The sequence below is a fragment of the Taudactylus pleione genome, unplaced genomic scaffold, assembly GCF_031769625.1.
Source record: "Taudactylus pleione unplaced genomic scaffold, aTauple2 ptg002080l, whole genome shotgun sequence".
NCBI lineage: Eukaryota > Metazoa > Chordata > Amphibia > Anura > Myobatrachidae > Taudactylus > Taudactylus pleione.
Genome location: NW_028286474.1, coordinates 312,461 through 336,105, shown reverse-complemented (window position 1 = coordinate 336,105; position 23,645 = coordinate 312,461). Strand labels below are relative to the sequence as shown.

The following is a 23,645-nucleotide window of genomic DNA, read 5'->3' as shown; positions in this document are numbered from 1 at the left end:
AAATTACTGCCCATCACACCCCATTTGTCTTATATCATGAGTGAGGAGACCCCAGGACTATGTGCCATAGATGTGTGATTGGATGTTTCTATTTCATGTGTATTTATATTCCTATAAAGGCGATTTTCTATTTTACTCTTTTGTTGAAGGTATAAAATACTTGTGCAAGGGGGGTGAGGTGCTATAGTCCTCACTAAGCCAGAACGGTCCCCATAAAGGCTACTCATCAACACATGAATCTCATTTAAGCATCTGGCTGTGCAAAACAACTAAAGTTTGCACCCTGCAGACACATTTGGTCACACCAAAGCCAAAAATAGCCGCATCGCATCAAGCCCCTTCTGAATTGCTGGGGTTACTGCAGCTACACAGGGAGTTCTGAGACTAAAACTTTCCCTTTTCAGCAGATAGGTACCAATTACCTGGTCACCGCACCTCCAGCATGCACAATAGTGTACTTTATCAGCAATTAATCAGTATGTATGGTACTTACTAATGGCAGGTTCAAAATCTACCTGCTGTCTTAGCTACGGTGGCAAAAGAATTTGGAGACTTTGGATACAGTCTACAACTGCAAATATACAGATGCAGCGGCTCTGTCTAACAATAGTTTGACAAATAGTTTACCATGGGTGTCACAATAAAATGTAGCCATCAAGGATACAAGTTACAAATTCTAGGCCTTGGGGGGGGGTTACTTGTTGTGCTGGGGTACTCTTTTATAGATGCCCCTTCCGCCACTTAAGGTTGATGAATACACTGATTGTTTTACAATCTATAATGGCACAAGACATGGGTGTCCCTTCTTCCCTGCGCAGCGTCTCTCCCAGGAACTTAAAAAAATTAGCCTGTGTTTGAACTTTAAGATAAAAAATTCTCGAAATTGGTGGCCAGGAATTGTACTCTTGACCACTTCGGTGATAGCCTGAAACTCACTCTCACATATATGCAGCTCCTCCTCCCAGCGAGTGTATTGTGGAATTTCCTGGCTTGGTAGAGTCGGTGTCCTCAAAATGATGCTCTTGTTAAAGGTCTCTGTTTGCTAGAAACTCCAATTCTGTGCATGCGGAAACATCAAGGTTGCCTCTAACTCCCTGACTTATTCAATTATCATGCAATTGTTTCAGAAATTACATTCAGAACCACTGCAGCCCCAGAGGAAAAGTATTATCGGACCTGGTACGAAGGAACCGGGCTCCAGTGCTCTTTGACATGGCTACTATATCCAAATGGAACATGGGGTGTTCGCCACAATGGACTGATATTCGGAATTTGTTTCCACTAGGTTCTATTGGTTAGAGTTCAAGAAGACTGAGGACTACTTACGTTTGGTTAGCAACACAAAAGACATCTTTCCCCCAGTTCTTTCCTTTGTTTTCTCCAGTTGTCCATGACTGGACTCTATACTCACTCGTTGGGTGGAAAATGTACTGTTTTGTCTACAGAAGGCACTGTGTATTGTCCATTCTTCTATTGCTGGTATTCATTGCACAAAAGATTAGCCGAACAATTTGTAGAGTTTGCAAAACTTACAGTACTGTGTTTCATGTCTATCAGGTCATCTTTTTATGTATTTTTTGATGTGTAACAAGAGCTGATTTATGTGTAAAACATTTCCCACACTCTGAGCATGAAAATGGTTTTGAACCTGTGTGAGTTCTCTTATGTGCAACTAGATTTGATATCACTGTAAAACATTTCCCACACTCAGAGCATGGAAACGGTTTCTCACCTGTGTGAGTTCTTTGATGTGTAACAAGAGTTGATTTCTCGGTGAAACATTTCCCACACTCAGAGCATGGAAATGGTTTCTCAGCTGTGTGAGTTCTCTGATGTTTAACAAGATGTGATTTATGTGTAAAACTTTTCCAACACTCAGAGCATGAAAATGGTTTCTCACCTGTGTGAGTTCTCTGATGTGTAACAAGATTTGATTTGTGTGTAAAATATTTCCCACACTCTGAGCATGGAAACGGTTTCTCACCTGTGTGACTTCTCTCATGTAAAATGAGATGTGATTTCTGTGTAAAACATTTCCCACACTCAGAGCACGAAAACGGCTTCTCACCTGTGTGAGTTCTCTTATGTATAACAAGATGTGATTTCTGTGTAAAACATTTCCCACACTCTGAGCATGGAAATGGTTTCTCACCTGTGTGACTTATCTGATGAGAAACAAGACCTAATTTCCGTGAGAAACATTTCCCACAATCGGAACAGGGAAAGGTCTTATCACCTCTGTGAGCTGTACTGTGTGTAGCAATATTGGAGGCATCTGGAGAACATTCTTCACAATTAGAGGGATCAGATGATATATTTGCACTGTCAGGTACTGGATGCATATTTAGAGTAATGGGGAAGTCTCCCAGAGAATCTTGTGTGATGTTATCTTCCATTTTAAAATGTGGAGACAAAATAAGATGGCCCTCCGAGCTCTTCCTGCTTGTGCGTCCAGCTGCTGAAAATAAAAATGTATAGACATTTTCAGTCTTTATTTTAACTAGGAGCAAATCATCTTTTTGCAAGTTCACAATGTTTAGTGCTTTTATTTCTTTTTCCAGATTACAAATAATGATACATATACAAATCAACAAAGATGACTCTTGTCTTAAAAATATAAAGACAACCACATCACCCAGCAGTGACAGCTCTCCTCAGTTGGCATTGGCTATTTAACAAACATTACACTTGTGCAGCATATACTGTGGGTGAGTGGTATAGACAGCACATAAGGGGGTGTATAGTAGTAATGTGCAGCATATACTGTGGGTGAGGGGTATAGACAGCACATAAGGGGGTGTATAGTAGTAATGTGCAGCATATACTGTGGGTGAGTGGTATAGACAGCACATAACGGGGTGTATAGTAGTAATGTGCAGCATATACTGTGGGTGAGTGGTATAGACAGCACATAACGGGGTGTATAGTAGTAATGTGCAGCATACACTGTGGGTGAGGGGTATAGGCAGCACATAAGGGAGTGTATAGTAGTAATGTGCAGCATATATTGCGGGTGAGGGGCATAAACAGCACCTATAAGTTACCAGGTGACTTATCAAAGAGGAAATGTATAGGTGACCATGCTGTTTCTCTCTGGAGGCAGGAAGCTCAGGGGTGTATGACAACATTGTGGAAAGTGGGCTTTTTTTTTTTAAAAGGACAGGACAGAAGGAGGTTGGAGCTTAGTACTATTATTTTTATCCTTTATTTTAATGGCACCACAAGGGTTCCTCAGCGCCTTGCAAATGAGCAACACAAGAAAACAGTGACTTACAGAACAAAACAATGCAGGACAAAGACATGGTTTGAAAACATTGCTGCATCCACGATCGTAATACTCAAATAAACATCAAAGTGGCAGCAATCAAAGGTTAGGTGCCATTGTAGGGAATATAAGTGAGTGTAAGTGAAAAAAGTAGCACATGGGGGAAGAGGGCACTGCTTGTGTAGAATCGAAAAGGGTAGGGGCAGACAGACAAGGGAGACACAGATGATAAAGACAGTGAGGAAGGAGCAAAGAGCAGTGGGTTAGGATGAGAGCTGGTTGGCAAACGTGAGCTTTGAGAACCCTGAAGAATTTTAGCAGAGAGGTGGAGAGTCTGATAAGGAGAGGGAGAGAATACCAAAGGTAGGGAGCAGCAGGAGGTAAAATCTTGGAGGTAGGAGTGGAAGGAAGTCATCAGTTGCCAAGAGGTGTGGCATAGATTTGTGGAGCAGTGTGCAGGCAGGAGTGTGAAGGGAGATGAGGTCAGAGATGTGAATGGGAGAGGATTGGGTGAGAGATTTATGAGTGAGCCTTGAATTGGGTTCTGAAAGGAAAGGGGAGCCAGTGAAGGGCTTCCAGGAGAGGGGAGGCAGATGCAGTACGTTTGGAGAGAAAGATGAGTCAGGCAGCACCATGGAGGACTAATTGTATTGGAGAGAGGTGGGGGTCAGGAAGGACAGATAGGAGGAGGTTACAGTTGTCCAATCTTGAGATGACTAGTGAATGGATGGGGGGGGTCTGTGGTGAATACCAGATGTCTTTCATTATCGTTAATATATTTTATAAAGTTGTTTCATGACTTCTTAGTTGCCTCCATGGTAAGAAAAGGTCTTATCCTAGAAAGGATAGGGCTGCTCAAGGTACTGAATGTGTGGTTTGAAAGAGAAGGAGGAGTGAAAGATAACTCCAAAACAGCACCCTATGGGACTGTTGATGCCAATAAATAATGAAATTGTGAGATGTGAAGTTATGTGGGAGGGTGGGAAGATGATCAGCTCTGTCTTAGACATGTTAAGTTTAAGAAAGAACTATGACATCCATGAAGAGATAGTAGAAAGATAGATGGACATATGAGTGAGGAGAGAGGGTGAGAGGTCAGGGGAGGAGTAGATGATATTTTGTAAGGGCAGTTTCCATGGAGTGGAAAAGGACAGAAGCTAGACCGAAATGAGGGCGTGGAAGGAAACTAGTTTGGAGGCAAATGGGAGATGAGAGATGGGGAGGTAATTGAAGAGCATGTTAGGATCAGGGGTGGTTTTTAAGAATGGGGGAGACAAGGACATGCTTGAATTCAGAGGGGAGGGAGAGATTGAATAATGGGCAAGATGGAAACAGGCAAAATGAGAGGTAGCAGAGGAGACAGGAGGGGATGGGGTCAAGGGGAAGGTGGAAGAGGGGAAACAGAAGAGGGAAATTACTTCCTCTCCAGATACAGAGAAAAAGATATCAGAATTGGTAAGAAGGATGGGGAGGGGTGGTTTGGGAAAGGAGGTGGTGGGGTTCTAAGTGTCTGGTGGGATGGAGTTAATTTTAGATGTGAAGTTGGTGGCAAAGTCAAGGGCAGCGTGAGGAGGGAAGACGAAGGGAAAAGGGCACAGGAGAGAGTTGAAAGTGGCGAAGAGATGACTGGGATTTGAGGACTGGGCGGAGATAAGGTTCTTGAAATACGAGAGGGCGGTACTGTAAGAGAGAGCATACATTTGAAATGGAGGAAGCCTGCATAGGAGTGCAATTTACTCCACTGTCCCTCGGCAGTTCATGAGCACTTTTGCAGGTATCTGGTGCACATGGAGTGACAGGGTTGAGGGGTGGATCTGCGACAGTGAGTAGTGATTGCCGAAGCAACAAATTAAAGAACAGAAGGGAGACATTATAAGGGAATGGCTTGCTTAGAGCAGGAGAGAGAGAAAACGGAGAAGAGAAATGAGTCGAGCAGGGAGGAAAAGGACATGGTGTCAATGGCCTCAAGGTTACAGTAACCTTAGGAGGCAGCGGTTGAGAAGGGGTGAGTTATAAGAGAGAAGATGATGGTCAGAGATGGGGAATGGGAATTTAATGTAATCATAGATAACACTACAGTGAAGTCCAATCAAGTGAGTGTCCACTCACATGAGAGGATGAGGAGGTCTATTGTGAGACCAAACGATAATGTAAAGGAAAGGAGTTTAGAGGCAGAGGATTCTGTGGGGACATCAAAAGGAATATTGAAGTCACCTAAGATGAGGGCAGGAAGGTCTGAAGAGAGGTAGTAGGGTAGCCAGGAAACAAAGTTGTCAACGAATTAGGAGGGAAGGCCAGGGGAATGATAAATGACAGCTTATCAGAGGGACACAGGTTGAAAAAGGGAAATAGTATTAACCTCGAATGTAGAGAATGAAAGGAACGGTTCTGAGAGGTAGGAATGACTGGAGCATAGAAGTAAACCAATACCACCACCATGGCGATCCCGGGCAGGGGTGTGTGACAGAATGTGAGGCACTCAGAGGAGAGAGCCATGGCAGAAGTAGTGTAAGTAGGGGAAATCCATGTAACATCTTCTGAGGTGTGGCATTTAGGCTCCTATAAGGAAGTAATGCTCCGCAGAACACTGCACCTCAGAGATGTACCTTTGGATGGACATACAGGAAGCGATTGCCGTGAATGACATCCATCAGATTTTGGGGTGTCGGGTGCTGCTCCCTCCAAGGCAAACTGTGTGTATGCAAATTCTGAAGGGACTGGTGATTACCATGGTGATTGATTTTAGCACCGTTTAGTGTGATGTACTGTAGGGGCTGATGCCTCCTGATGTATGAGATACACCAGAGAGTGTGGGGAGGAGACTGGTCATATCACTGGGCTGGTAACACAGTGACATGATGTGAGGGGAGAGCAGGAGTATAATCGGGACTGATGGCTCCAGATATAGGAGATACACCAGAGAGTGTGGGGAGGAGACTGGTCAGATCTCTGGGCAGGTAACACATAGTAACATGATGTTAGGGAGAGAGCAGGAGTATAATAGGGGCTGATGGCTCCTGATGTATGAGATACACCAAATCCTCCCAAATCCATCTAGCAACTGTTTGTTTGTTAGCTGGCCAATTCCTCTTAATCACACCATACAGAACAAAGAGGGAGTCAGAGCGTCGAAAATCCCAGGTTCCATCCACATAAATCTGGAAAGCTCGAACTACATTAAAAGAACAGAGACACGGATCCTAAGCATCCAGGAAAGATGGAACCAACATGGATTAATATGGCCCCTGTAGACCACCTTTGGAATAAAAGAGTTGTGCATAACACTGCATGGTCAGGATGGAAAACCAGGGAGCTAAAGGACAATGCACTCAGCTCCGAGACCCGACGAGTTGAAGACAAGGACAAAAGGAACACAGTTGCCAATGTTACCCACCAACTATAACAGTTCAAAGGGGGGATGGGGCGTTGGAGAGCATGGAATATCCAGAATAAATCTCTGGGTTCCACCTTAGGAAAAAATAGGGGCTGAATATGGAGAACCCCCCGCAGGAAAGTCTGAATAGTGGGATTGACCACTCTGGAAATAAACAGAGAGCAGAACCCTGAAATTTTAGTGATGAGAGATGAATAGATCCAAACCTAACTGCAGAAAAAGACAATCTTAGTCACCCAAAAAATTTGAGACTTCAATTTCCATTGCGCACACCAGGTGATATAAGCTTTCCATACCCTTTGGTAAACCTTAGCGGAAACCAGTTTTCTAACACATGGTACAGATCACTTAATCTGAAAACTCCTGGCTACTCGGGATGGCTGTTTCAACAGCCACCCCATCAAAGCCAGACGTTGAAGATCCAGGAGGTCTGGTCTGAGCGGAAGCCGCCAAGTAGCTGCTATTTACAGACGCCAGAGACTGGCATACCAGGCTTGGCTATATCAATCCAGAGCGACCAGAATGAAGGTGCCTCCTCCCTGCTTAACTTTGTGAAGTACCCGAGGTAGAAGAGATATTGGAGGAAACACATACATCAGGGGAAATGCCCAAGGGATCGATAACGTGTCCACAAGGAAGGCCTTTGGGTCCCAAGTCCTGGAACAGTATCAGGGAAGCTTGCGGCTTAGACACAATGCGATCACTTCCAAGGATGGGTGTCCCCAAAAATCCACTAGTTGTGGGAACACCTCACAGGAGAAGACACCACTCTCCAGGATGGACGTTCTGGCAGCTGAGATAGTCAGCCTCTCAATTTTCTAGCCCTGGAATGTAAACAGCCAACAGAGTCGGGAGAAAGTTCTCCACCCACTAAAGGATCCTGCTTTCTGCATCACCTCGCAACTCCTTGTGCTGCCCTGTTAATTTACAAAAGCGACGGCTATAACGTTTGAGCTAATCTTTGACAGGATGGCCATGCAGAAGACGGCATGCCTGACTCAAAACGTGGTAGATTTCTCGGATTGCTTATGGGGGGATATAGGATTCCTTTTCCGTCCAACAACTATGAAAAGCCGCCAACTGAGCCCCTTAGGATGGCGTCCGTAGAACCCAGTGCGGAATCAGAAAAGGGCAGCCCTTGACCAGGTGAGTTGGGTGAAGACATCAAAGGAGGTAGTGGCAAGCCTCCTGGGACAACAAAATCATCTTAGACTGTATTTGAACTGGAGCGTCGTTTCACTTGAACAGAATTTCCACCAGGAAAATCCTGAAACGAAACTGGGTGGTGGATCTGGGTACTATGCAGATAAACTTTTAGGGCAGCTCAGGCTCCTCCTCCCATATACCCCGATACCTGCCCAGAGCAGCCAGTTTACGTCTAGCAAAGGCCCTAAGGACAGGGAAGAGAAAAGAAAAGGAGAAGGAAATGAAAACAACCATCTTCCTTAAGATCCGCATGCAAAGATGCACCAACACCCTCCAGACCCCGAGAAGAGACTGAATTAATGTCCAGAGAGAGACAATATTGTCTCAGGGAAGAAACTTACTGAACCTGAGTGTTCAAAATGTACCCTAGGTGCACTAGCTGTCAAGAGGGCGTCAGACTGGATTTGCGCCAGCAGATGAACCACCTGTGGAACTGCAGGACCTGCATTGTCTGAGTGTGTCTGCAAAATATCTTCTGACTGGGTTTTTAAGAAGCAGGTCATCCAGATAAGTTAGGAGGACGCAAGGCGGCCGTCATGACAGACAATCTTGGTGAACACTCGAGGTGCCACGGGCAAACCAAAGGCAAAGCCCGAAACTGGTAGTGCAAAGCAAAGGAAACGTTGGTGTCCCTCCCAAATTGAGATGTACAGGTAAACAGCCTTGACATCCAAGGACACTAAAAAGTCCCATGGATCCAAAGCATATAGAATGTATCTGAGAGATACCATTCTGAATTTGAGGATTGAAGGTAAACATTTAAAGGACATGAGATTGAGGATGGGTTGGAAGGAACCATCTAGTTTTTCCACAAGGGAGAGACTCAAATAGAACCTGGAGCCCTTCTGATGTGGAGGCACATTAGAGATTAACTCGAGGGACCTGACACAAACCCGTGAAGCAGTGGCTATTGCCGGATCATGAGGCAAAACGGTAGAGAAAGAGAGACTGGGGGGGGGCAGAACTTGAAGGACAGTTCATAGCCTCTTCCCACAAACCTCCAGACCCAAGAGTCAGCTGTAGTCTTTCACCATTCCTTGCAGACCAACCTCAGACAGCCTCCCACCCTGGAGATATCTAGGAGGGAGCCCAAGCCGTCTTGCAGATTGTTTGTCAGCGGGCTCGGGGGCCTGTTAGCGATCAGCCCAAGACTGTCTTGCTTTATTTTCCACAAAAAGGTTGTTGAAACCTGGGACTAGAAGAAAAGCAAAAGGCCCAAAGACCCATTTGGTTTAGTTGCTGAAGATGGTAAGAAAGCCACCTTTGAAGCAGCTGCTGTAGTTATAAATTTGTCCAACTCGGGCCCAAAGAGTACCTCGCCAAAAAAGGGCAGAGATTCCAGAGCTTTCTTGGATTCCATGTCAGCCTTCCAAGTGCAAAGCCAAAGGGCTCGCCCAACTGCTACCGATGCGGCCGACACCCTTTCTAATAGGATACTGTAGTCCAAAGAGGCCTCACAGATATAAGTAGCGGCGTCACGGACATTCTCAACAATAGACAGCAGGTCGGAGCGTGAAACACCCGAACGAAGGCCATCATATAGGGAGTTTACCCACCTTTCTAAAGCTTTGGAAACGCAAGTCGAGATTAAGGCGAGGAGTATGGAAGTGCCAGCAGCTAAGAAAATAGTCTTTAGAAAACTTTTCAGCTTTCTATCCATGATGTCCTTTACAGTAGCCACATTTGGCAAAGGAAGCGTAGTAGATTTAGCCAAACACACCTAGCACTGTCAGCCTGCTGAAGAGGGTAAAACAACAGAATTCTCATAGAAACATGGAAGCTATTGTTAGGTAAGACCCAGGTCTCAGTGAGAAGGTCTCCTCCAACTAAGCAGAAGATATGCCTTCATTTTTTTCCTACACTTAAATAAAGGCAGATCCTGGGAGGATGCGTCCTCTGAGTCAGCGGTATGCAAAACAAATCTAGCCGCAGCAATTAAGGCCTCCATATTACGTGGACTAGCATATAACTCTTTCTGAACGGGGATAGTTCTAGTTCAGAATCCTGCTGAAAATCATCTTCATGCAGGGTGGAAACTTTAGATTCATAGCCCGAATGGTGGAGTGTGGGTATAATGCTTTAATAAGGCTAAGAAACTGTAGCAGGATCCAGCAAATAAGTGGAAACCTGAACCAGACCCTGAACAGACAGAGAGGCTGTGGATCCAAGGGGGTTCTATGGCCTGTGGAGATTGGGCCGTGGAAGGTCACGCTTGTGTATCCTGAGGTAATTGCACGAAAGGTACAAAAACATCCTGGCTTCTTTTACAGGAAAGGGACTTAGCAGAAGAAGCATTCTCTGTGACAGCTCTAAATATAGATACTGTTATCTATATATGAAGACATAGCTATAAGACACCACCCAGGGAACCTCAGTGGCCAATGGGGATACCAGTGGGTCGTACCAGAACAAAATCAAAAGTATGTTACGGTTTTATCTGGGATATAGAGAGAATTTAACACCTATGAGATAAGTAAGAAAAAAATATAGAAATAGGACTCAGTAACAGTATAATAACAATAACAGTACCAGATAATAAGGTATATGGTGAGACACAAACACTTGAAAACTTGGCCCAGGAGCGAGGTATCAGGAGGGGAGACCCGGCACTCTCCTCAGGAGGCTTGTATGCATGTCACTGCAGGGTGAAGTAAATGGCCACTCCAGGGGAAGAAGAGTGGGGAAGTAACTTGTGGAGGGATGCTTCAGGAGGGAGAGCTCCAAAAGTGCGGGGAGGGGAGAACAGGGAAAATACCCCTCCACTCTGGGTTACCTGCCTGGGCCCCTGCACCGTCAGTGAGCCAGTGCCCTGTCCCTGGTAGTATAGTGAGTGAACAGCAGACTGGGCTCTCACTGCCCTGCCCCCAACTGACACCGCAAGAGGATCCTGCCGCTAACCTGACTCCCTGCTACCTGTCCCCGGCATCTGGACATGGCCGCATGACCTGCTTCTGGAGTCCGCGCAGGCAGAGCTACAGCCTGCTTTGGGGTAGCTCTGTCCCATCAGAGGTGGGAGAAGATAAAAGGCGTTGAGAGTGTTGTACAGCTAAAAACGTACCAGCTCCTAAAGGCACTAGAAAAAAACTGGCTTCCCTATGCAGGGGGTGGGGTATAGTGGAGGAGGAGCTTGAGCTGCATGAAAAGTTAAACTGTCTAGTGCCCAGACTCTTCCAGTACCAGCTATACCCCATGGTTTCCAGTATCCCTAAGGAGCAGAAAAACAAGAGCTAGGGTAAGAACTTACCTTTGTTATCTCTGTTTCTACGAGGTCCATAGGGTCCACAGGGTTAACCTTGGGGTATAGCTGGATCTGGATCCACGGGCACCACGCAGTTAAAGCTTTGCTCTTCCTCTATACCCCGCCCCAGCCACAGGCACCTCAGTTGGTAAGTAGCCAAGGCCGGAGGAGATAAAAACAGAGAGAAGGAAGACTGGAACACACAAGAACCACACTCACAGAAAGGGAGACGGAAAACCGGTGACCAGCCACATAGCCCATATAAAGCCAGGTGTGTCAGGGTGGGCGCCCTGTGGACCTTATGGACCTCGTAGAAACAGAGCTAACAAAGGTAAGTTCTTACCATATCTCTTGTTTTCTATTTCAGGTTCCATAGGGGGTCCACAGGGTTGACCTTGGGGATGTCCCAAAGCAGTACAACGAAGGGCGGGGACGCTCCTGTGCTGAAAGGAGAATCCAGCGCCCGAAGGATGCATCCTGAGAGGCAAAGGTGTCAAACTTATAGAACCGTAGAAAAGTCTGTATGGAAGGCCAGGTGGCCGCCTTACACAGTTGAACAGTTGAGGCGCCCTGACCAGCAGCCCACGAGGATCCACCGACCAAGTGGAATGAGCCTTAACAGAGGCTGGAACAGGCAAACCCTCTTGCGAATACGCTTCACAAATAACCAAAAGAAGCCAACAGGCCCAATTTTGTTTGTTAGCAGGCCAACTCCTCGTGAAAACCAAAGAGGATGAACAAAGAATTAGATTTGCGAATGGAACTAGTGCGATCAATATAAACTTTGAGAGCACGGACAACATCTAAGGAAGTCTCACCAGCCGAGAGATCAGGTGACGGAAATGCCGGCACAACTATTTCCTGATTAATGTGGAACTTGGAGACTACCTTAGGAAGAAAACCCGGACAGGTGCGAGGTGCGAAGAACTGCCCTGTCCTGGTGAAAAATCAGAAAAGGCGAACGGCAAGAAAGTGCGTCTAGTTCTGACACTCTCCTGGCTGAAGCACTTGCCAGGAGAAAAAGTCTTAAGTGTCATCCACTTGAGTTCCACTGACTCCAGAGGTTCAAATGGAGGACCCTGCAAGGCCCGAAGCACCACTGCCAAATCCCAAGAAGCCACTGGAGGAACAAAGGGAGGTTGAATCCTGAGGACACCTTGGAAAAAGGTACGGACATCAGGCAGAGTAGCGATTCTACGCTGGAACCACACAGAAGAGCAGACACATGAACTTTCAATGAAGCGAGGCGTAAACCTAAGTCCAATCCAGACTGAAGGACCGCTAAAACCCTAGAAACACGAAACGCTTGAAGATCGTAGTTTCTGGACTCACACCATTGAAAATAAGTATGCCACACCCTGTGGTAAATCCTGGCGGAAGCTGGCTTACGTGCCTGTAGCATGATGACTGAGCTGGATATACCCTGGGCCCTCAAGACGCATGTCTCAAGAGCCACGCCGTCAAAGACAGATGACCCAAATCCGGGTGAAGGCAGGGCCCCTGAGACAACAGCTCCTGACGTTGAGGCAGAAGAAACTGAACTTCTATGGATAGGCCCCAAAGATCGGAGTACCAGGGACGTCTGGGCCAAGTCAGTGCCACCAGCAGAAGCGTGCCGCCGTCCCGTTTGAATTTCCGAAGGACACGAGGCAGCAAGGGTATCGGAGGGAAGAGATACGCCAGGTGAAATGTCCATTTCACTGACAGCGCGTCCACCAGGCTTGCGCCGGCGTCTCTTGTCCTGGAACCGTACACGGGCAATTTGTGATTGTGACGGGAGGCCATGAGGTCCACCTCCGGCAGTCCCCACTTGTCCACAAGCAGTTGAAATACCTCTGGATGAAGGGACCATTCCCCGGGATGCACGTTGTGACGGCTGAGGAAGTCCGCTTCCCAGTTGAGAACTCCTGGAATGAAGACCGAGATGGCCTGAAGGTGGCACTCCGCCCAAGACAGGATGTGTGACACCTCCGACATTGCTGCTCGACTGCGAGTCCCTCCTTGACGGTTGATGTACGCCACTGTGGTGGTGTTGTCGGACTGAACTTGCACTGCCCTTCCGTGAAGAGCGTGACCGGACAACTGGAAGGCCCTGTACACGGCCCGAAGTTCCAGAATATTGATGGGAAGAACCGCTTCTTCCGCTGTCCAACGTCCCTGAAGTGAAAGGGGACCCGACACCGCCTCCCAACCCCGGAGACTGGCATCCATCGTAAGCAGGACCCAATACGGAATCCAAAAGCGGCGGCCTTTGGTGAGATGAGGCGTCTGAAGCCACCAGGTCATCGACAGGCGCACCTCCAGAGACAACAGAAGCATCTGATTTGGTGCGGTAACCAGTTCCATTTGGATAGAATCAGCCCCTGCAGGGGCCTGGAATGAAATTGGGCATACTCAACCATGTCGGATGTCGACACCATGGACCCCAGAACTCTCATTGCCGAGTGAACCGACACCGGGGAACTCTTTAGACAACTGCTCACTCGCATTTGTAGGGAGGCAACCTTTTCCGGAGTCAGGAAGATCAGCTGCTGACGGGAGTCTAGAAGGGCTCCCAAATGAACCATCCTAATAATGTAATGGAATGAGAGAGGACTTCTTACAGTTTATCAGCCACCCGTGCGCTTGGAGACAAGCGATAGTCAGGTGTAGATGTCGCAAAAGGACCTCCGGAGAGCCGGGCAGCAATAGGTCGTCCAGATACAGCAGAAGCCGTATACCCTGGCTGCGCAGATGTGCAGCCATGAACGCCATCACTTTGGTGAACACCCTCGGAGCCTTGGAAAGACCAAAGGGTAGGGCCTGAAACTGGAAGTGAAGATGTTGTATAGCAAACCTCAGATACTGCTGGTGTGAAGGGGCTATAGGAACATGGAGGAAAGCGTCCTGGATATCCAGGGAGACCATATAATCCCCCGGTTCCATAGCCAGAATGATGGAACGCAAAGTTTCCATCCTGAAAGTAGGCACTCTGAGGAACTTGTTCAACGATTTCAGGTTGAGAATGGGCCGATGAGACCCATTGGGTTCTGGAACCAGAAATAGAGAATAGTAGTAACCCATCCCTCGTTGAGATGGCGGAACGGGAACAGCTACCCCTGCTTTCAGCAAGGACTCTATGGTTTCCTGGATTAACAATGCCTTGGTCTTGTCTTGGGAAAGGCTCATGCAGAAGAACCCCTGGGAGACCACTTCTTGTACCCAAGAATCCGTGGTGGTATTGCACCAGCATTGGGCGAATCGAAGTCGGCCCCCCACACCAGCGAGAGACCCGTCCCATCAGGCTAAAGGCTTATTTCGGGCTTGGAAGCAGGGTGTCTAGTGCTCCAGGCCTGCTTCTTTGGTTTAGGGGCAGTCTTGCTTGATGACTGTCTTGGGAAGGATTGACCCTTGGAATTACCCTGAGTCCGAAAGGACGATGTACGAGCTTTAGAAGGCGCAGCAGCTGATGGTAAAAACGCCGACTTAGACTTTGCCAAGGTATCTGCAATTTTGTCCAGGTCAGGACCGAACAAAATTTCCCCATTAAAGTGTAAGGCTTCTAGGCCTTTCTTGGAATCCGCATCCGCTCTCCAAGAACGAAGCCACAAAGACCTGCGAGCAGAGACCGCTGCCACAGACACTCTAGAAGTGAGAAGACTGGCATCTAAAGATGCCTCCCCAATACAAGAAGCGGCATCCCTCATCTGACCAACCAAAGCTCTCGGAACTTCCGGAGCTTCCTCAGAAAGCGTATCCTCCAGTACATTGTCCCAGCTCTCAATGGCTTTTGCCACCCAAGAGATGGCCATGGACGGATGGGACACCGCCCCCGAGAGAGAATAAATGGACTTCAAACAAGTCTCCACTTTCCTGTCTGTGGGGTCTTTTAGGACGGCATTGGCAAGGTAGCACTCTTGATAAGGAGAGTGACGTGAGAATCCACCGCCGGCGATGGTTCCCACTTCTTGCAATGACTAGCAGGAAACGGATAACTACTGCTTAAACGTTTCTGCGGCTGGAACCTCTTACTAGGTGACTGCCAGGCCTCCGCCATATGATCAGTCAGTTGGTCAGATAAAGGAAAAACAGCCGACGTCACTTTTGCCCATTTAAAATTGGGATATTTGGACTTAGGGGCCGAAGCATCATCTTCTATATCCAGAATGGACCGTACCGCCCACACCAATGCCGGCACATTAATGGTAGACTTCGTCTCCACTTCCGGAGCAGGGGAATCTGAATCAGAATCCTCATGCAATTCGCCCTCATCCGAGGACGCATCTGAGTCTGATAACTGCGCAGACTGGGATGACGGAACAGTGCGTTTTGATGCCTTGTGAGGCTTGTCACTACACAACATGGTTTGAAAAGCCGAAGAGGAGGCCGCCAAACTCTGGACAGAATTGGAGAACACATATACCCACGGTGGGTTAGCTTGCGGAAGACCTTGGAAGTAGACTGAACATGCATAGGGAACCCCACATATGGATGAACTGTCTGAGGCCCAGGGGGAGACTGCAATAATTGCGGTACACGCGGAGAAGGGGGGATGGCGGGTTGTGGTAACCTCCTATGGGGAAAGGTAGTCGGAACCGTTGGATGGTCCGCGATGGAGACCAGCACCTGGGAAAATATCGCCCAAGGGGGATCCTGTCCCGAAGTTGGGGGATTAGAGGGACCAGGTAACTGACGACATCTTAAACACACACCATCCTGCGATAAATCCTCCACATTCCCCACTGCAGCGCAGCGTCTGCAGGTGAGCAGATTGGGAGCCGCAGAGCGCTCAACTTCCTCATCAGACATGCTAAACAATAGATATATATACCCAAAGATATATAGCAATACAACCGGGAAGCTCTTGCCTCGCCCACAAGTATGCAGCACACAAGTCCACAAATATGGCAACGTGTAGCTTACAACAGTATGTGATGTGACCGACCTCACAAATACCTGAATTTATATAATGAGATCCTTGAAAAGCCCTTCCCACACACACCTGCCAGGGCTGGAGGAGAAGGAAAGGGATAGGTATAGACTGACAGTAAATTAGAAATCAGCATATACAGTCACATACAATGCAGAAAGTTAAACAGCCTGCACTTTGTCACTACAATCAACCGCCCAGATTCAGTGTCTGGGAGGGCTATAGTGTTGTGTACACTAACTTTTTGCAGGGGAGAGGTACACAGGGGGATTTGACCACACACCGCCTGGAGAGATCTGCGCTGCCCACCAAAGAAAAAATGGCCGCCGGAGACCTCAGGAAGGGGAGTGGCCGCAGGAGGAAGCAACTCAGCGTCACCAGAACACAGGAGAAAGGTGCGCTGAGCTGAGGGGAGGAGCCGCTAAACAGGGAAGGCTCTCTCCCATGGCTAGCTTTTAACCCCCGGGACGCCGGTTCCTGCTGCCGGCACTTGTTCCCTGGTGGTCCAGTGGTCTCGCAGGGTATGCCTGCCGCTCTGAAAAGTGCCAAAACAAAAATAATATACACTAAATTTGAGCTTAGGGGCTGCCCAGAAGCCCCCCTCCGCTAGGGTGACCCGACACTGGCCGGGCACCAACTAAAACAGAGGTGCCTGTGGCTGGGGCGGGGTATAGAGGAGGATGGACCCAGTGCATCCTGGGAGCATTAAAGCTTTAAATGGGTGGTGCTTGTGGATCCAGATCCAACTATACCCCAAGGTCAACCCTGTGGACCCCCTGTGGAACCTGAAGTAGAAATACAGTCTATTGTTGTAATAACTGAGCAAAGAGAATATGTGATTATTTTCTGTAATAAGTATTTATTACTCACCTGTGCTAATATCTGTAGGGATTTTCTTCTCCTTACACAGCTGATCACCCCTCACATACGTCTCTTCTTCCTTTATATCTTCTGCCTTCATATCAGTCACATTCGTCTCTTCTTCTCCAACTATATCTTCTGCCTTCATATCAGTCACATACGTCTCTTCTTCTCCCTTTATATTTTCTGCCTTCATATCAGTCACATACGTCTCTTCTTCTCCCTCTATATCTTCTGCCTTCATATCAGTCACATAGGTCTCTTCTTCTCCAACTATATCTTCTGCCTTATCAGTCACATACGTATCTGCTTCTCCCTCTGTAGCTTCTATCTTAATATTAGTTACATCTCCACTCTATATAACACATAGAAATATAAAAAAAAACACTTGAATAATGTCCAACATTATTAATTGAGATTATACAGTGTAATACACAAACAGATTCTCTACAGCCCATCTACCTGATGCTCCTGTGGGATCCTGTTGTTCTCCTCTGTACAGTCCAGGGAATAAAGAGGACAGGGACATCTCTCTAGGGTATTTCTGTTACTGAGTCCGTCTGTAGGAAACACACAGTGACTGAATACATTGTATATATGTGATTATATGGTGATGTGTGTATATAGGGGGGCCTCATACCTGCTCTCCCCCGTACAATAAATGACAGTATCCTCTTACCCAGTGATGTGAGGGGCCGGTGATTCTTCATCATCACATCCTTGTACAGACCCCTGTGTTCCTTTATAAACTCCCCCTCCTGCATGGAGACATAGACAGTGACATCCTGACACCTTATAGGAACCTGACACACACAATGATACAGTCATCACCCAGACACATCCCCTGGTGTTACTATATAATGTCCCATTCCCAGCAGTCACCTCTAAAGTCAACAGCTGAATGATCTTGTTGGTGAGTTCCATGATCTTCTGGTCATTGTGTCTCTCATGTATCAGTGAGTGAGATGGAGGCGCCGTGATGGGGCTCTGGGTCCTGCTCAGTCTTTCTGACACACGGGGACGGCTGCTGGGAGTCTCACAGTCACCAGATATCTTCTTCACTACTGTGTAATGCTGGGTATTGTTGGAGACATAAATGATAAACTATATTATACTTATCAAATATGGAATCTATTTTTTTGTTGAGTTAACTGTGCATAATATACAATATGGGCCAATTTTACAAATACAACACTATCCTGTAAGGAACCATTTGAAAGGTACATAAAACTGAAGAGTACATAGAACCTTTCCCTCAGACAGCTAGTGCCATCCTTGCATAATTGCTAGACAAAAAACAACACACTGTGAGCAATGGAAAAATGAGTGTTATGGTAAGAACTTACCTTTGTTAACTCTCTTTCTTCGAAGTCCATAGGGTCTACAGGGAGACCTTGGGGTGTAGGTTGGATCTGGATCCCAGGCACCACGCAGTTAAAGCTTTTGCTCCCAGGATGCACTAGTCCATCCTCCCTATACCCCGCCCCCGAGCCAGAGGTACCTCAGTTGGTAAGTAGCCAAAGGCCAGAGGAGGATAAGAGAGAGAGGAAGACTGGAACACACAAGAATCACACTCTCACAGAGAAGTAGACAGGAAACAGGTAACCAGAAATATAGCCCTTATGAAGCCAGGTGTGTCAGGGTGGGTGCCCTGTGGACCCTATGGACTTCGAAGAAAGAGTTAACAAAAGTAAGTTCTTACCATAACTCTAATTTTATTCTTCAGGGTCCATGGGCTCCACAGGGAGACCTTGGGAATGTTCCAAAGCAGTCCTTTAAGGGTGGGGACACTTCTGCGCTGAGAGGAGAATCCAGCGCCCAAAGGAAGCATCCTGAGCGGCTAAGGTATCAAACGCATAGAACCTTAGAAAGGTCTGAACAGAAGACCATGTGGCTGCCTTACAAAGCTGAACAGCCGAGGTGCCGCGGCGAGACACCCACAATGGGCCCACAGACCGAGTAGAATGAGCAGTAACGGAAGCCGGAACAGGCAGGCCTGCCTGCGTGTAAGCCTCTGAGATAGTCAAACGAAGCCATCTGGCTTGTTTATTGGCTGGCCATCCCTTTTTGTGAAATTCACAGAGCACAAACAAGGGAGTCCGATTTCCGAAGGGAACTGGTATTGTCCACAGAAATCCTGAGAGCGCGGACCACCTCCAATGAGGCCTCACCAGCCAAGAGGTCTGGTAAATGAAAGGCCGGTACTATCATTTCCTGATTTATATGGAAATGAGAAACCACCTTAAGAAGAAACTCAGGGCGAGTGCAAAGCACAGCCCTGTCCAGGTGAAATATCAGAAAGGGGGGATGAGCCACTGGAGGGACAAAGGGAGGTTGAATCCGGAGGACACCCTGGAGGAAGGTGTGGACATCCGGTAGCGGAGCAAGACTACGCTGAGACCAAATGGATAGAGCAGAGACAGGCACCTTCAGTGAAGCAAGGCGAAGTCCAAGGTCCAATCCAGCTTGAAGGAAGGCCAGGACTCTGGAAATCCTAAACACTTGAGGATCGTAGCTTCTGGTACTATGGAAATATGTACCCCACACACAAGAGCCACACCGTCAAAGACAGACGACCCTGGTCCGGGTGAAGGCAAGGACCTTGAGACAGCAAGAACGGAGGGTAGATGGAGAGACTCCGAAGATCTAAATACCAGTGACGTCTGGGCCAAGCTGGAGTCACTAGCAGGACAGTGCCTGCATCTTGTTTGAACTTCCAAAGAACTCGAGGAAAAAGGGGGACTGGAGGGAATAGGTACGCAAACTGGAAGGTCCACTTCACTGGTGCGTCTACAAAGGTCGCCTCGGCATCTCATGTTCTGGACCCGTACACTAGCAGTTTGTGATTGTGTCGGGAGGCCATGAGGTCCACCTCTGATAGGCCCCATCTGTGCACTAGGAGTTGAAACAACTCTTGGAGAAGCAACCATTCCCCAGGATGCAGGTCATGACGGCTGAGGAAGTCTGCTTATCAATTGAGAGCTCCCGGAAGTACACTGCAGAGATGGCTGGGAGGTGACCCTCGGCCCATGTCAGAATGCATAGCACTTCTGTCATTGCTGATCGACTTCGAGTGCCTCCTTGATGGTCGATGTAAGCCACTTTTGTGGCAATGCCGGACTGAACCTCTACAGGTTTTCCGTGAAGTATGTGCTGGGCCAGGTTGAGGGCCCTGTAGACAGCTCAAAGTTCCAATATGCTGATTGGCAGGGTTGAGTCGACCGATGTCCAACAGTCCTGAAAGGAGCGCGGACCGGTCACTGCATCCCAACCAGGGAGACTGGCATCCATTGCTAGGATAACCCAGTCCGGGAACCAAAAGGGGCGGCCCTTGGAGATATCGCTGATGTGAGGATACTATAGGTAACTGTAGGTATGCTGTCAGGACTGCGACTATTTCAGTACGTAAAGATAGACTACTTTTGCCAAAGTTCCTTTGTGGTCATTGGAGGAGCTATCCTGCTTGCTGGCGTTCTTCACATACAGGGGATAGAGAGTTAAAGTGATCATCTGTTTCCCAGGTGTTGTCAGGTTGTGGGATTCCTAGATAGCTCATTATTTCAAACCTGATTACATTTGCGTCACGTTTTGAACTTCCTATGGATCACAGGGCCTGATTCAGAGCCGCTCGTAAGCGGCCGCTCGTTTGCTCTGAGCGATGTTCGCACAACTGCGCATGCGCAAACCAGTCATTGCGGTCGGAAATCGTGCGCTCATAAAACAACGAGGGGCTGCTAATCTGATTGACAGAATGTACCGTTTGTGGGTGGTAACAGGGGAAGGTGCTTGAAAACGGGGGAGTGGATATCCGAACGCAGGCGTGCCTAACGGTCAAAACAGCGTTTAATGGGAGTACATAATTAGTAAAGGAGCGTCATCGACCACGTCACTTGGTTGTCTTGTAGCCTGAACTGCTCGCAGTGATAGCAGGAAGTAAATCCTACCACAAGCACTGCGAGCAGTTCAGATGCCTTTCGATGTTCCCGATTAATCTAATAAATAACGGAGATGACGTGTGATGCGAACGGCAAAAGGGCGTCTTTACAAAATAGCGAGCGCATTTTTCGGACGCTCGCTCAGACATAGAGGCGTCAACACACCGCAAAGAGCGAGTGCTGAATTTTAATATCCGGCTCCTTTTTAAGAACGAGCGTCCGCTAATAGTGTCCAGGTCTGAATCAGGCCCACAGACCTCTAGTATAAAGTCTGTTACTAACTGTGTCTCAGTGTCTGTGCAACGTTACTTTCAGGTCTTTCTTGGACTCCTGCCAAATCCCCGCTGTGCCTGTGGGTTGTTGTGGACTTTGCTATATTTCTGCTTGTGTTCCAGTTAAACTTCTGATGCCAGTTACCAGCCGCACTACAGAGCTCAGCATTGCCATTGCCTAAGTATTGCTTTCTGCTCCATTGCTGTGGTTTCATCCATTGCTGCACTATTTACGTTGCCTGTTGTCTTCAGCTCCTGTGGACATTGAACTCATCTTTGTTACAGTTGTCAACTGCACCGTTACAGTTATCATCACCGCATCACGGGGCTCAACCCCGCTCCGGATTCTAGTTACGCTGCAGGGCTCAACCCTGTTCCGGAATCTCATCGCACCACAGGGCTCAACCCTGCTCCAACCTTCTCCGCATCACAGGACTCAACCCCGCTCCGGATCCTAGTCATGCCGCAAGGCTCAACCCTATTCCGGAATCTCACCGCATTACAGGGTTTAACCCTGCTCTGACCTCACTGCATCACGAGGCTCAATCTTGCTCCGTCTTTCACCACATCACAGGGCTCGGCCCTGTCCCGGATCTACATTACTCGACAGGGCACGCTCTGCTCCGGATCTCCATCACTACAGGGTTCAACCATGGCAAAGGTTCTCAATGCCATCCTGAGGTGTTAGCCTCATACTGGACTCGGGGTTCCCTACCACATTAGATCTTCTGTGTTAAAGACTACATATATATATTTGGGGATTTTCTCCTATACTTATTATTGCATATGTGAACCTCTGTGTTGAGACTTTATGTAAGAAGTTGCTATTATATTTCTCCTGTGAATAAATCCTATTTTACTTTTATCCCATCCTACTGAGATTTCATGAAAAGGTCATTCCTAAAACCACCCCAGTTTATTGTGCCTAGTAGGCCTGCCTACTTCCAGGAGTCTCAAGTGTCGGCAGCCGTGACAGTCTGCACAGACCTAAAAAAGAATCCGCATCTGGAACAGGCTACTGGGGTACAGGTGCTTCAGGGCTTGACCGCCCCGTTTGGAAGTACAGGAAAACACTCGAGTTCAAGTTTTGCAATGTTTACAGGATCTTTCCACACGTCTTGATAAACTTAAGATTCCTGTTGCAAGTACATCAGGGGCTTCTGCCTCTCATCTACGTTTACCGACTCCTACCTCTTATGATGGTAATCCAAAAACCTGTAGAGGATTTCTCAACCAATGTGAGATCCATTTTGAATTATTACCTCAAAGTTTTACCACCCCTCGTGTTAAAGTGGCTTATATTATGTCATTATTGTCTGCTCTTGAATGGGCCTCTCCTTTATGGGAGAGAAATGATGCCTTAATGTCTAATTACAAAGCTTTTGTTTCTACTTTTAAAAGGACATTTGATGAACCTGGAAGATCAGTGGCCGCGTCTGTGGACATTTTACGAGTACGGCAGGGAACAGCTCCAGTTGGTCAGTATGTGGTTCGTTATAGCCGCAGAACTTAAGTGGAACAATGAGGCATTAAGAGCAGCATATTGGAATGGTCTCTCTGAGAGACTTAGGGGTCTAGTTACTAAGCAGTGTTATGAGACAGAGTGAAAAGTGATAAGTCTGTGATAAGGTGCCTGCCAATCAGCTCCCAACTGTCATCTCACAGGCTGTGTTTGAAAAATGACAGTTGGGAGCTGATTGGCTGGCACCTTATCACAGACTTATCACTTTTCACTCTGTCTCCTAACACGGCTTAGTAAATAGACCCCTTAAAGATGAGTTGGTGACTCGGGATCTTCCTGAGAATTTGGATGAGTTAATTTAATTGACTATTAAAATTGATCTGCGTATGCGAGAACGAAGAGTTCATAGGAGTCGGACTGAGTGTTCTAAAAGTTCTCTTCCCCAGTCTCGCTCTGTTCATGGTACATCTGATGAGCCTATGCAAACTAATAAAGCTGAATTGTCTGAAGTGGAGAAGCAACGTAGGAGGCGTTCTAATTTGTGCTTGTATTGTGCATCCTCAGAAAATTTTTTGGCTAAATGTCCAATAAGGCCGGGAAACGGTCGTCCCTAGTTGATGGAGGGGAAGTCAAACTAGGGGTACTTTCTAAAGTTTCCCCCAAAAAGGATTATTTAATTTCTGTGAGCATTCCTGATTTTGGTACTTCGTATCAAGAGTTTTCTGCATTGCTAGATTCTGGAGCAGCTGGCAATTTTATTTCATTGTCTTTGGTTCAATAGTTGAAAATTCCTGTTGTCAGATTAACCCGTTCTCTTTACCTTTCTGCAGTAAATGGGACTAGAATTTCTAATGGATATGTTACGCATCAAACAAAGTCTATGAAGTTGAGGGTAGGAGCTTTGCATGAAGAAAGTTTAGTTTTTGGTATTACCTATTTCTATGTATGATATAGTTCTTGGTTTACCATAGTTAACTCTTCATAACCCTCATATTGATTGGACTTGTTCTCAAATTCTTTCTTGGAGTCCCAAATGCAAATTAAATTGTTTGATTCATGTGGTACGATTGGCTGAAGTGAAAGTAGATGTTCCAACTTCTCTC

General features: G+C 47.2%; 1 protein-coding gene across 1 annotated transcript in view; it reads right to left on the bottom strand.

Annotated features, from left to right (window-relative positions):
* LOC148435685 (uncharacterized) overlaps nucleotides 1–23,645 on the bottom strand; it is a 132,403-nt gene that overhangs the window by 99,185 nt on the left and 9,573 nt on the right. The window contains exons 2-6 of the mRNA XM_088465643.1: nucleotides 17,756–17,947; nucleotides 17,553–17,631; nucleotides 17,336–17,433; nucleotides 16,883–17,228; nucleotides 1,557–2,458 (exon numbers count right to left, since the gene is read on the bottom strand). Of these exons, the coding sequence (XP_088321769.1) occupies nucleotides 1,557–2,458; nucleotides 16,883–17,228; nucleotides 17,336–17,433; nucleotides 17,553–17,631; nucleotides 17,756–17,947 (1,617 nt within the window). The remainder of the gene's footprint in view (nucleotides 1–1,556; nucleotides 2,459–16,882; nucleotides 17,229–17,335; nucleotides 17,434–17,552; nucleotides 17,632–17,755; nucleotides 17,948–23,645) is intronic.